General features: G+C 36.5%; 2 protein-coding genes across 2 annotated transcripts; both read left to right on the top strand.

The window, feature by feature from the left end:
• Positions 1-3,248: 3,248 nt before the first annotated feature.
• Positions 3,249-4,603, top strand: LOC132184814 (LOB domain-containing protein 40-like). The gene is made up of 2 exons (XM_059598585.1): positions 3,249-3,648; positions 3,755-4,603. The coding sequence occupies exons 1-2, from the start codon at positions 3,459-3,461 to the stop codon at positions 4,381-4,383; spliced, it is 819 nt and encodes a 272-aa protein (XP_059454568.1). The 5' UTR covers positions 3,249-3,458; the 3' UTR covers positions 4,384-4,603.
• A 1,002-nt stretch (positions 4,604-5,605) lies between these two features.
• On the top strand, positions 5,606-11,196 carry LOC132185766 (NADH dehydrogenase [ubiquinone] 1 beta subcomplex subunit 10-B). The gene is made up of 3 exons (XM_059599544.1): positions 5,606-5,938; positions 6,019-6,071; positions 10,906-11,196. Exons 1-2 carry the CDS (start codon positions 5,653-5,655, stop codon positions 6,048-6,050), a joined length of 318 nt encoding a protein of 105 aa, XP_059455527.1. The 5' UTR covers positions 5,606-5,652; the 3' UTR covers positions 6,051-6,071; positions 10,906-11,196.
• Positions 11,197-12,087: the final 891 nt, after the last annotated feature.

Here is a 12,087-nt window from a genome sequence, read left to right as displayed (position 1 = left end):
GGATTCCTACTATTCAAAAAGAAATGGGTAATTACATTTTTTTTTCCTATTAATTATAATGCATTTTCATTTTACCCCATGAACTACCAATTGTGACACCCGACCCCCATGAACGACCATTTTGTGCTCAAAACTCTCTTCCGTCAATCAAATGCGTTAACTCAGACAATCAAAGTGACAATACATTGTAATTCATAGGACAAAGTGACAATTCGTTATAGTTCATGGGGCAAAGTGATAATGAATTATAGTTTATGGGGGCAAAGTGACATGTAGACCGTCTGAGTTAATGCCTTTGACTAACGGAAGTGGCCTTTGACTGACGAAATGAGAGTTTTGAACACAAAATGGTAGTTCATGGGAGTCGAGTGTTACAGTTGGTAATTCATGAGAACAAAGTGCCAAGACGTTGTAATCGATGGGAGAAAAAGGTAATTACCCATAAAAGAAATTGTAAATTTTCAAATTATAGAGTTTATGACCATTTTAGACATCGTAACGCTTGAAAAGTGCTACTTATTTAAAAGGTGACATGTTACACTTGAGATCTGAGTATATTTTTAGAAAAATGTATGGTGTTCTCCTAGTTCTCCGTGAATATTATTTTCTAAAAATCGAGTGAAAGAAATAAAAGTCACTTTCTTTTTTGTTTTTTTAAAAAATAATATCTACGTAGGATTAAAAAAACACCCATGAGAGCACCTAACATTTCCCCATATTTTTATCAAGTTCATGCTCTCTATCTTCTAACAAATTTTGAGCCAAAAAGTGTGTTTTGATTTTCTGAAGAAGAAACATATAGGTAAAAGTGAAAAAGTAGATTTTTCAGAAGCAATTTTATTTCTAGCTGCCTTTAGAAAATGTCACTTTTTTTTTTTTTTTAATAATGTCATTTTCCAAGTGTTTGCTTTTTTATTTTTTTTATTTTTTTTAGAAATATGGAACTTCCATTGATGAAATTTCATGAGCATAAGCTCTATATTACAGAGCATACAACTCTTAAAAATCATAGCCAAAAGCTATGAAGGTTGCAAAGTCATAAAAATGACTTCAAGCTTCCACTAACCCATGTACAATTACATTTAAGAAGCAAATATGCTTCGTGCACACTAGATCTAGGACATGGGTAGTCCAAATACAAAACAAAAATAAAAAATAAGTAGAAACTAAAAATCCGGCCGTGAGAGTTAAGCCCCCACATTGATCTACTCCATCCTCAATCCTAAGGCCAAGACAACAAATTCATCCTCGACCCAAAGGGTAGGACAAACAAAATAAAAAACGAAAAACAAAAACAAAAACCCCACAAGCAGCAGCGGAGGAGCACAGCATCGTAGACATTCCTTTAGAAGACACGCCTTAGCCGAAGAAGACGATTAAATCTAAGGTTGAAGAGACTAGATTTAGATCTAGATCTATAAACTAGATCTAAAGCAACCCGCCAGAAACGGCCGGTAGAGCCTACAGAAAAGACACCGAGTTCTGCTACCATAAAAGAGGAGAATGGAAGATCCCTCTTGAAGTTTTTCTTTTGTGTTGTCTAAAATTACCTTAATAGTAAGTGTTTGCTTAAGATGTCTTAAATTCTATAATTTGAGAATTTGTAATTTTTTTGAAATTGTCGGAGATCCTAATCCCAAATGTGAGAATTCTATATTGTTTTTTGAAATTATAGGAGATCTAAAATTCTATAATTTGAGAATTTTTAATTTTTTTTTTTAAATCATTTGCAATTTGAGCATGTAATGTGAGATTATTAAAGAATTAATTAAATTATTAAATTTATCATCTTTTATCTACTTCAACTTTTGGGATAAATGCAGATTTCATGACATTCTCCTGCCATTTCTTGTCATTTTTTTTTAAAAAAAATATATGTTCCGAGATTGAAGAAAAATATTGAATAAAATGAAACCAAACATTTGTCGTTCAAATCGACAGTAACTGGACAAAAAATTACTGTAGATTTTAATAACTCAGGCACTTTTTCTTGACAAGCATGTAAACCAACTATGTATACTATTTCGTAGATTCATTTTGATAAATTCACAATACATTTTCTTTACGTCATCCATTGCGATTAGAAACCCAGTAACCGGTGGCTGATGATCACCTGCACGAGAAAATCAGCAAACTACAAAATTATAAAACTAACTTAGAATGGGTCTATTTTTATTTTCAAACCTAATAATTAATTTTAGGAAAAATTTCATTTAGACCCTCTGAACTTCCACTCGATTTTATAAATTTTTCCTAAATTTTCAAATTTTTTATTTTGGACCCTTAAACTTTCAATTACTCTCAATGTGGACCATTTCGTCAGATTTTAAACGTTACATGACATTTATACCCATGACTTTTGTATAAAATTTAAACCTTCAAAACATTTTTTTATTTCAAAAAAAATGAAAATCAAGGACATTTTGGTCTTTTTCTTTTTTGTATTTTTAACGGTTAAAATTAACGGAAGGGTTCTAATTGAGAGTAATTGAAAGTTCATGAGTTTAAAATGAGAGATTTGAAAGTTCAGAGAGGGTTTGTTAAATCGGGTGAAAGTTCAAGGGGTAAAGTGAAGTTTCTCCTTAATTTTATGACTCTTAAGAATTCAACGATGGATTATAAAGTCTATCTAAAGTTCAACAAGTTATATATATATATATATATATATATATATATATATATATATATCTCATTATTGTTATGGTGTGTATTTTTTTTAAAAAAATTATTCTTATTTTTGAGCCTTAAAAAAATACAGTAACAATCAAGAAATACTACACACGTTCCTATTTTTACATTTTTTTTTTACATATTCGCACAATGGGAGGACAAGGGAGAAAGAGATTTGATCTAATAACATTTATATCATGAGGCATGATCTCCACATTTTTAAGTGTATATTCTTTGATGTGACAATGACAATTACTATTAAATTTTGAATGAATCTTTATTAAATTTTAAATTTAAATTATAATTTTTATTACCGTTTCAAAAAATGTGCACTTAATAATATAAAAAAAAAAAAAAAAAAAAAAGTGAAAATGTATAGTATTTCTCTTAACAATATTATATTAATTTTTTTTTTTTTTAGGTTAGAAATTTTCTCCAAATTAAGAAATTTTTGTTTTTTATATATATATATATATATTTTATTAACGTGAAACACGTCACTCGAAAAAGCACTCACAATATATTTAATGGCGCAATTTAGCAACATGTGAACGTACACCGACCAAGCAAGGCACGACGGCTACGCATGACTTTTCCCAAAAACCAGACTACCGTTTTCTCGGAAACAACTGCGGCCCCCCATTACAAACCCACGTCCTCTGCTTGCTTACAAAAATGCCTCCACATCACCCGCCATTCTCTCCAAAATCCCACACAATTCCTTCACTTTCCTCCATTTACTCACATTTTCCCACCCGTTTCTCGCTTACCAAACAAGACGCACAATCATGCGGATGAGTTGTAATGGCTGCCGAGTCCTCCGCAAAGGCTGCGGCGACAGCTGCACCATCAGACCCTGCCTTCAGTGGATCAAAACCGCCCAATCCCAATCCAACGCTACCGTATTCCTCGCCAAGTTCTATGGTCGCGCTGGCCTCGTTAACCTCATCAATGCCGGCCCCCAACATCTCCGTCCTGGTAATCCATCTTTCTTCAATTTTCCAATCCAAATTGGTTGCTGAAAATTGAAAACATGCTATTTGTTATTCTTCGGAGTTAATTGTTGCTGTTTTTTTGGGTACAGAAATATTCAAATCCTTGCTATACGAAGCGTGTGGGCGGATAGTGAATCCGATTTACGGGTCAGCCGGGTTGATTTGGTCCGGGAGCTGGCATCTCTGCCAAGCCGCCGTGGAGGCGGTTCTCAGAGGCGCGCCGATCATGCAGATTTCTTCCGAGTCCGCTGTGAGCAGCATGAGCCCACCGCTTAAAGCCTGCGATATACGCCACGTGTCGAAGAGGGAGAAAGCGGCTCCTTCCGATCAGCTTCACAAGGTTAAGAAGTCTCGGAACCGGCTCAAGAGCTCTGCTGCGAAGCAGAAAGTGGAGTATAGTGCTTTGGAGTTTGCGATTGTGACCGGGTCATCAGGAAATGAAGACGAGTTCGGTGGATCGGTGAGTCACGAGTTGTGGGCGAGTCAGAATCCGAGTCGCGGAGGTGATAGCGGAGAGGCTGACTGTGTTTCTGCTGAGACTGTGGAGGCTACGCTGGCGAAGCCGGACGAGCGAGCCGATAGTAGCGACGTGGACTTGGACCTAACTTTGGGCTTCGGCCACTGGGATCGAGTAAAGGGTGGGGAACAGCTGGACGGTGTCGATGATGACACGTGTAAGATGGAAGTGGGGATCCGGAGCGGCTCAGCCCATATGTAAAATGAGTGTGGCCGTGGCAGTGTTTAGATCAGATGGTGATTACAACCAATTTTCCGTTTGTAATACCTTTTTTTTTTTTTTTTTTGTTACCGTTGAAATGGTATATTGTATGTAATAGATAATGTGAAGGAAAGATAATGATACAATTTGGTTTCTCTCTGTCTTTGTATTCTCACATGTAAACTTTTGACGAGGTCCGTATGATTACATAATTTACACACATGGGTATATGGCTTCATTGCCAATTTGAAAAGCTAGCTACTCATAAAAGTTATTCGTAATCTCTATTTGTTTCGGATACACATTTGCTACGACTTACGAACTTAAATATTAAGTCTATAATGAAATAAATTAGGGTTTTACGGGAAATTTGGACATCTTGACGAACACGTAGTTTGTTAACAAACTTTCATGGATTTAATTGTCATACCGGCATCTGCGTTATTTTATGAAGAGCATTGCATCTTGTTCTACGAAAATAATTATTATAAAATAATGTCTAGAATAAGGAGATTGCAATCATATTCAATCATTATGACTATGAAAAATATTAGGAGACCATTAAATAAAAGATTATGGGGGATATCCTATCAATTAGGTAGATAATAGTAATTAGACTTTGAGTCCTAACTCCTAAGTAGTAGAAGATTATAACAACCTTTGTGTTTCTAATTCAAGTAATGCTACCGAACGTGCGTTTTACAAACTCTTTACGAGTTGATGTGGCAGTGCTACGTCATGTGGTTAACTTAGATAAAAAAAAAAAAATAGTTGCATTGCATTACATCAAAGAGATATGGTAATCAACCACTAGATTTAGCTCAAGAGTGGTTGTGTGTCCTTCAAATTTCACTTAGTAGAGATGACCGACCACCCATTTACTCCTATAGGATTATCGGCCACCTATCACCCTCAGTAGCGTCAAAGAAACTTTTCCTCTGGGCAATTCTTTTTTCAAAATGACATGACATTGCACCTAAACTAAAATACATAAATTAAATGTCACTTATCCAAAATACGTAAATTAATTGTCTTCCAATTTTCCTTTTAGTCAATTGTCACTTATCCAAAACAAAGAAAAAAAAAAAACCCACTTGTACTAACCCGGAATGATTTACAGATGGGCCGGTTTAGGCCTGTTAAAATGTGAGCAGGCCCTGAACTCCGAACAGAAGCCCATACAGCTGAGATTGGTCACATTTACAGCAGGTGGTGGGACGGTAAGTAGAAGTAAAAGAAAGCAGAGGGGAGAGAGCTAGAGCGTAGAAAATGGGGAGAAAGAAGGGAGTGGAATTCGATGAGGCGGCACCGGATGACTTCGATCCGTCGAATCCGTACAAGGATCCGGTGGCGATGCTGGAGATGAGGGAGCACATTGTAAGGGAGAAGTGGATCGACATCGAGAAGGCGAAGATCCTGAGGGAGAAGCTCCGGTGGTGCTACCGCATCGAAGGCGTTAACCACCTCCAGAAATGCCGCCACCTCGTCCAACAGTACCTCGACGCCACCCGGGGCATCGGCTGGGGCAAGGACCATCGCCCCCTCTCCCTCCACGGTACCCACTCTCTCTCTCTCTTGCTCTCTCTTTTTCTCCTCAGGTTGCTGAGTTTTGTTTCTTTTGATTTTCTGAATCAGGTCCGAAGGTCGAGGCGGTTGAGTCTGAATGATCGGCAGCTTTAATTTTAAAGGTATTCTTACAGTTTGCTTTTTTCTGAACTTTACAATCTATGCTCTATAACAATAGTAGATTTTGTTAATCTTTCCTTTTCACTGCCGTTGTTGTTAATGGAACTATGGAGTTTTTCTTTTTCCTCCTGTGATTGCTGAGAATACGGAGGGGAGAAAGAAATCGATGAAAAATTCAAATCATCTACGCCAAAATCTTTACATTTTGTCTACAGTTTTGTAGCAATCTATGGTCGCATTGTAGAACAAAAGAAACTACCCTTTTGGCTTTCCTGATGAGGGAGAAGAGAATAGAGGATTTACAATGTGTGATGGATGGATTTACGAGTTGTTTTTGGTGGCTCGATATATAAACTTAACATGACATTATCTTCACATCCTGGAAGATAAAGTAGGATAAGGATACTGTAGGTTGTATATAGATGCAATACTTGTAATTATCCATCTAAAATATATTGTTTGTAACTTTTGATTATGATCTTTGTCTCTCTTTTTTTGCTTCTTTATTCTAGTAAGAACTCTAGAGCTTTGACTAGTTAGAACCCTTAGTTTAGAATTTTTCCCCTTCCGTCTCTCTTCGCTTTTGAGCATGATACAACTTTTTCCAAGCTTTTAGCTTTTATAATAACATTTTGAATTTCATGTGTGTATGATGTAAGTCCAACAGGAATCTTATTTTACAAATGAGCTCTCTCCAACCGGACCTTTGCTGGTTCTGATGAGCTTAGGGTTTCTTAGATATCTTTTAGATAATTATTTCTTCTTTGGCTGATAACAGTGGAGGAACTTACAATAATACCAGTGGAAACTAGACTGGTAAACTTTTAATGGAAAGAGAATGCTACAGTGCAAATGAGAAGACTCTTGTGTATATGTTTAATAAAATCAAAGATGATTAATGTTAAGCTGTTATGAGTTTCCTTAATGTGTGAGACTTTTTAATAGAAAGGGTGGATTTAGTCACTGTGCAGAGTTAATGGCACAGGTACATTCCTCACCTTATCCTCATCAAGGAGAATTGAAACTCAGTTGTCTAATCTGGGTCATACAGGAAGGAGGATTTTTTAAAACTTTTGACTTTGTCATATTTTGTACGTCAAAGTAAGGAGATCTGGGTCTGTCTTTGTGGCTCCTACTTCATTTCCTTTTTGTTCGTATGTGGTTCTGCTATGAAAATTGATTACTTGTATGATCCTTTCTGTTTCAGTTCTTGTCTTTTGGTATTGGATGAACGTAATGTATTTTTTCTTTTCTAGGTGTCATCTATCATGTAATTTGGAGTTCTGTTTGAACCATGAGGGTAACGATCTTATAGTTCGCTCTGTGGTGTGTAGTGTTAGGCCTTGGTACTGAAGACCAGGCAGCTTGAAATATGAGGTCATTCATAGTCCAGTGCTAACCCTTTAGCAAGTGATTTTGAAGTCTGGTAAGGTTTCATGGGCTCTTGATATTACTCTTGAGTTTGCGAGATAATTACAGCATTGTGAAATAGGCCATTTACTTGGAAGAGACTTATGAGGTGGTGAGTGGATAAGGAGTGGCTTTCTAGTGAAGTGGAATATTGTTCTTTCCCCGTTTCCTTCTTCTGGGTGGTGGTGGTTTTTCCTTTGGGGGAAGAGTTTAACCTTGAAATTGAAAACCTGGTTTGAATGATCATAGAAATTTGTGTTTTAACAGTTCAACAGTTCTTTGATTTATCTTAGGAGTAAAATGAAGGAAATGCCATATGTAATGGGTTAGGAAGTAGCTAGTATATGATTGTTGATCCAGGCTTGCATCCCCAAAAGCCTTTGGCTGAGCAGGAGATGTTTCTCATAAAATCTAATTACTTTTCAAATTTCTGGGAAACATCAATAGTGTAACTTTTGTGTCATTAGTGAAGAGATATGGATTATGTTTTCTATTAAGCAGGGTGATGCATTGTGTAGAAAAAAAAGGCGGGGTAATGCTCAGCTCAAGAAAGAAAATTATGAATTTATAATATAATTGCATTTAAAATGTCTTTTGGCTTAGTTTGTTAGATCTTTGATGGAACAGAATGTACCCATTATGCAATTCACTTAAAAACACAAACATGGTACACATAAAACACAACACCACCCATGAAACAGGAGAGCACAACCAGCCTCACACCCTCAGCAGCACAGGCTCACGTTCATCCCCTGTTTTTGACCTTTCAAAAGGGAGTGCAACTAAGCCCTACATTTCAGCCAACCCACATTCATGCTGCCAGCACATGCAGCATGTCCCACTTCCCTTATCCTCAAGGTTCAGATTTGGAAAATGGTTGGAGAACCGATCTACCTCTTTCCCAGTTGCTTCTTTCAATGGCAAGGACTTCCACTGTACTAAGATCTTCAGAGGCTGTCTTGCTTTTCACATAATGGACATTCTTAATAAGGAGTAGCTATGGAGTCTGACACTTATGGGCAAGAGTAAATTGTTAGTTGCGAGAGTCTTTTTTCTTCCCTATGTTTGCATCTCTTCCCATCAATTTTTCTTTATTGAGAAAGCAGTTGCTTGGCAATTGATGGAATGTACGGCGGTTGGTATCATACTTGGGATGAAATGCCATGCCAATGGGATCTGTTTGAGAAGTCTAATGCAGTTGTAAAATATAGTAAGTAGTTTCTTCATAATCATAGGTAAGGCAAAGTTTCACTCAATGTTTTAGTCTTAAACATACGAACATTAGTCCTCAAGTCCTCCTAGAAAGGTATAAATTAGCGCCTTCTGAGTTCGACAAGCCACATGGCTGGCTAACTGTTTGAAGAAACATTGATCTCTCAGAGTCATCATCTGCTTAATCTCGGATGACACCTCATCAAAGTTTTCTTGCTTAGTTGGCTCAAAAATTTGTTACGAGATGATGAGCCCTTCTTCCTTCCAAGTGAAAGGAGGCCAAGGTAATTCAAGAACTAGTGAGTTGCATCATCATCCTCCATATTAGGGTGCAAATAAGACCTCACATTCTCCTGCTTGTCAACGACTGATCAGTTTGATTGTGGGAATCCAAAATCAATCCCAACAATTCCTTCATGGTCTCATCTACCCTCTACGACCTTCAGTAATAGTTTGGGTTTCTGCGCTTGATGCCACTTAATATCAGCAAATTGCTTCATGCACATTGTGCACCTCATCTTCCAGCTTCTTGATCCTTTTCTTATTCATTGTCATTAGGTCTAATACTAATTGATCGGACCCGAATGGAATAATTTTTTTTTTTTAATAAGTAATAACCCGAATGGAACAATTGATCACTAAACAAGTTCCAATTAGGGTTGGAACAAACCATATGCAAAAAAAAAACAAACCATATGCAATGCTTATTTCCTTTCAGTTCTTGTATTGTTTTATTTGGATCCATCAATCTGATGTGTGTTTATTGGTTTTATTTTATCTTTTATTTCATCATGGTGATACAACCAATGTTACCTGAATAAGGATTCTTGTAATACACGAAATAGGAACCAGTACACAGTGTGCTAGTTATTTGTGTGCTGGATTATCAGTTATTGTGGCATCTTTTTCTGCTTCACATTGTATTTCTATCCCTTAAGGTATTGGCTCAGTTTTTGATCCAGGCAACGAGAAGTCAAATTTATTTAATTTTAAGAATTAGAGGATATGTCAATGATTTTATAATTTTGTGCAGGAGTTGTACTTTTGATCCATTAGGTCTTATTTTGGGTTTACTATGTTATTAAGTTTTATTATAAACCCCAAAGGGGTGGCCTAAGTGGTGAAGGCCTTGGTCTTGGAGGTTTGCTCCCTTGAAAGTCCAAGGTTCAACACCTTTTGGGTGCAAACAATCCCTTGGGGCCACACTCCCTGTGAAAAGCCAACGATTTATCCAGTTCCGTGTAGGGAAACTTCCGAGAGTGCGGTACACGAGACTGAGGTTTACTTTGTAGGGGTGGGTCCGAAGGGCCTTGCCTTGTAAAGGTTTTATTATAGGTTTTATTAGTTATTTGGTTTGGACTTTAGTAGTTAAAGCCCAAGAATTCTTAGTCCATTAGGGTTAGCATTAGATGCCTATAAATATGGATGTTAGGGTTTTTCTATGATGGATGAATAAGAAGTCAGCTATGAAATTTCCAGTATTGGTTACTCTTGAGAATTGTGCGATGCAACCCTTTGTCCGAGGTGTGATGTTAAGAAAATCCTAATTGTGCCTAGAAAAATTAGGGATGATGGGTAGGTTTATCTCTCTTTTCTCCTTTCTAGTTTGTTTCCATTTTTCTAGCAATTTTATTTTCAAATTCCAACCAATATTAATCTGATTTTTCATAGATTATTTTCTTAGATCCAATTGTAAAACAACCCCAAATCATACATCCATCCATCCATCAAATGGCTCTCAAAGAACCCATAAGAGGTCCAAATACTATTATCGGGTTACTGTTCACAGCCTAGGAACAGCCACGTAAACCTAAGTTTTCCTCTTTATTTCATCTCCAAATCCTACCCTTTTGTCATACCATTAAAAACCCAAATATTTTACAGCCTTTCCCCACCAAAACCTTAGTCATAGCTCATCCTAAAATCTAAAACAAGTTCCTGTCCAGAAACTCCTACATCTGTTTTGACATCACAGCTTTTGTTCTGCATCAATTTGCATTTCATTTCCTTGTGCAAAAGGATATGAGTTAAGAAATAAACAGAAAAGCCTCAATAACTTTAGTTAAAAGTTAGCCTTCATAGACTTGACGATTATTCTAGTTTGTTTATCTATATTGAACAATGTTCTTATTATTATTTTTTTATCCTTTTTTTCTCTGTGGGGGCCTTCATGGACAGGATAAAAGGAATTCACTTGTGCTTTCCTTATTGCAGGGAACTCAATTTGGTTGGTCCGTAGGTGAATGCTCAAAGAGGACGGACGTGGGGGACTGCCTATATTTGGCAGTTTGGTTGTATTGTGGTTCTTTTGTTTTATTTGGACTTGTAGTCATCCACAAAACATTTTCTTTCGTTATGTGCAGAAGCCAAATGTTATTGCTTCGGCTTTCATCTTAGATTTAATTGCTTGATAGCATCCAAACATGGCAGTGATCTGGACCAGGCCGTGTATGAAAGTACCATCAGATTTAATAAAATTTCCAGTCACTCCTTGGTTGTGCTGTATACCTTTTTCAATATGGCTTGGAGGAGGGTTATAAGACTGCAATGTTCTGTATCTTTTATACGTGTATTTGAGAAAATATAATGTGCTATTAGCTACTTGTATAATATGGATTTTGTTTATAATATAGATGGAACAAAGTTTTCTTCAAATTGGGTTCAAGATAATTCACTCAATTTAGCATATTAAACCTTAAGGCGCGAGAGAATAGATGTTAATCAATAAAATTAATAGCATGCGAGAATTGCGTGCTTTAAAGATATATTTGTCAATTTAATAGATTGAGTGAGTTTGGAAAAAAAAACTTTGCTCATACAGAAAATTAACTTAATTTTCTAGTTTTTGCAGTATGACCCTTTTTTTTTTTTTTTTTTTTTTGCAATAAAAAGAAAATAGTTACATGTAATCAAACATCATAAAGGGGTGGGCACTCTAACAACAAAGCCTAAACGATAAAGGCAATATTAAGATAGAAAAAAAATATAAACAATAGGCAATGAATCCATTGATAGTCCCAGAGGAACCATAAATGATCCGGGCCTCTCCAAGAGCCGCATAAGCCGATAATAGATGGCAAGGGGCATGGTGAGAAGTTCCATGAGATAATGGCAACAACCACCATGAAGTGGTTGTTGAAAGTATGGTTGTTGAAAGGAAGGTCTTGCCGATGACCAAGGAGACACTGTCGAAGATTGATGAGCAAAAGCAAAAGCCTCCCAAGGTAGATCAACCACGTCAGAATAGGTGTATAAACCCGAAAAAAATAAAATAAAATAAAATAAAACAACAAAAGAGCTGTGCTACAGCTGTATTTTACTTAAATGGATGAGAAACATAAGTTGTATTGTACATCTCGATTAAAAAGTGCACTTCACATCATTTTATATTAGAAT

Source organism: Corylus avellana, chromosome ca6 (assembly GCF_901000735.1).
Source record: "Corylus avellana chromosome ca6, CavTom2PMs-1.0".
NCBI lineage: Eukaryota > Viridiplantae > Streptophyta > Magnoliopsida > Fagales > Betulaceae > Corylus > Corylus avellana.
The sequence above is the reverse complement of the archived record's forward strand: the minus strand, read 5'-3'. Positions and strand labels throughout refer to the sequence as shown.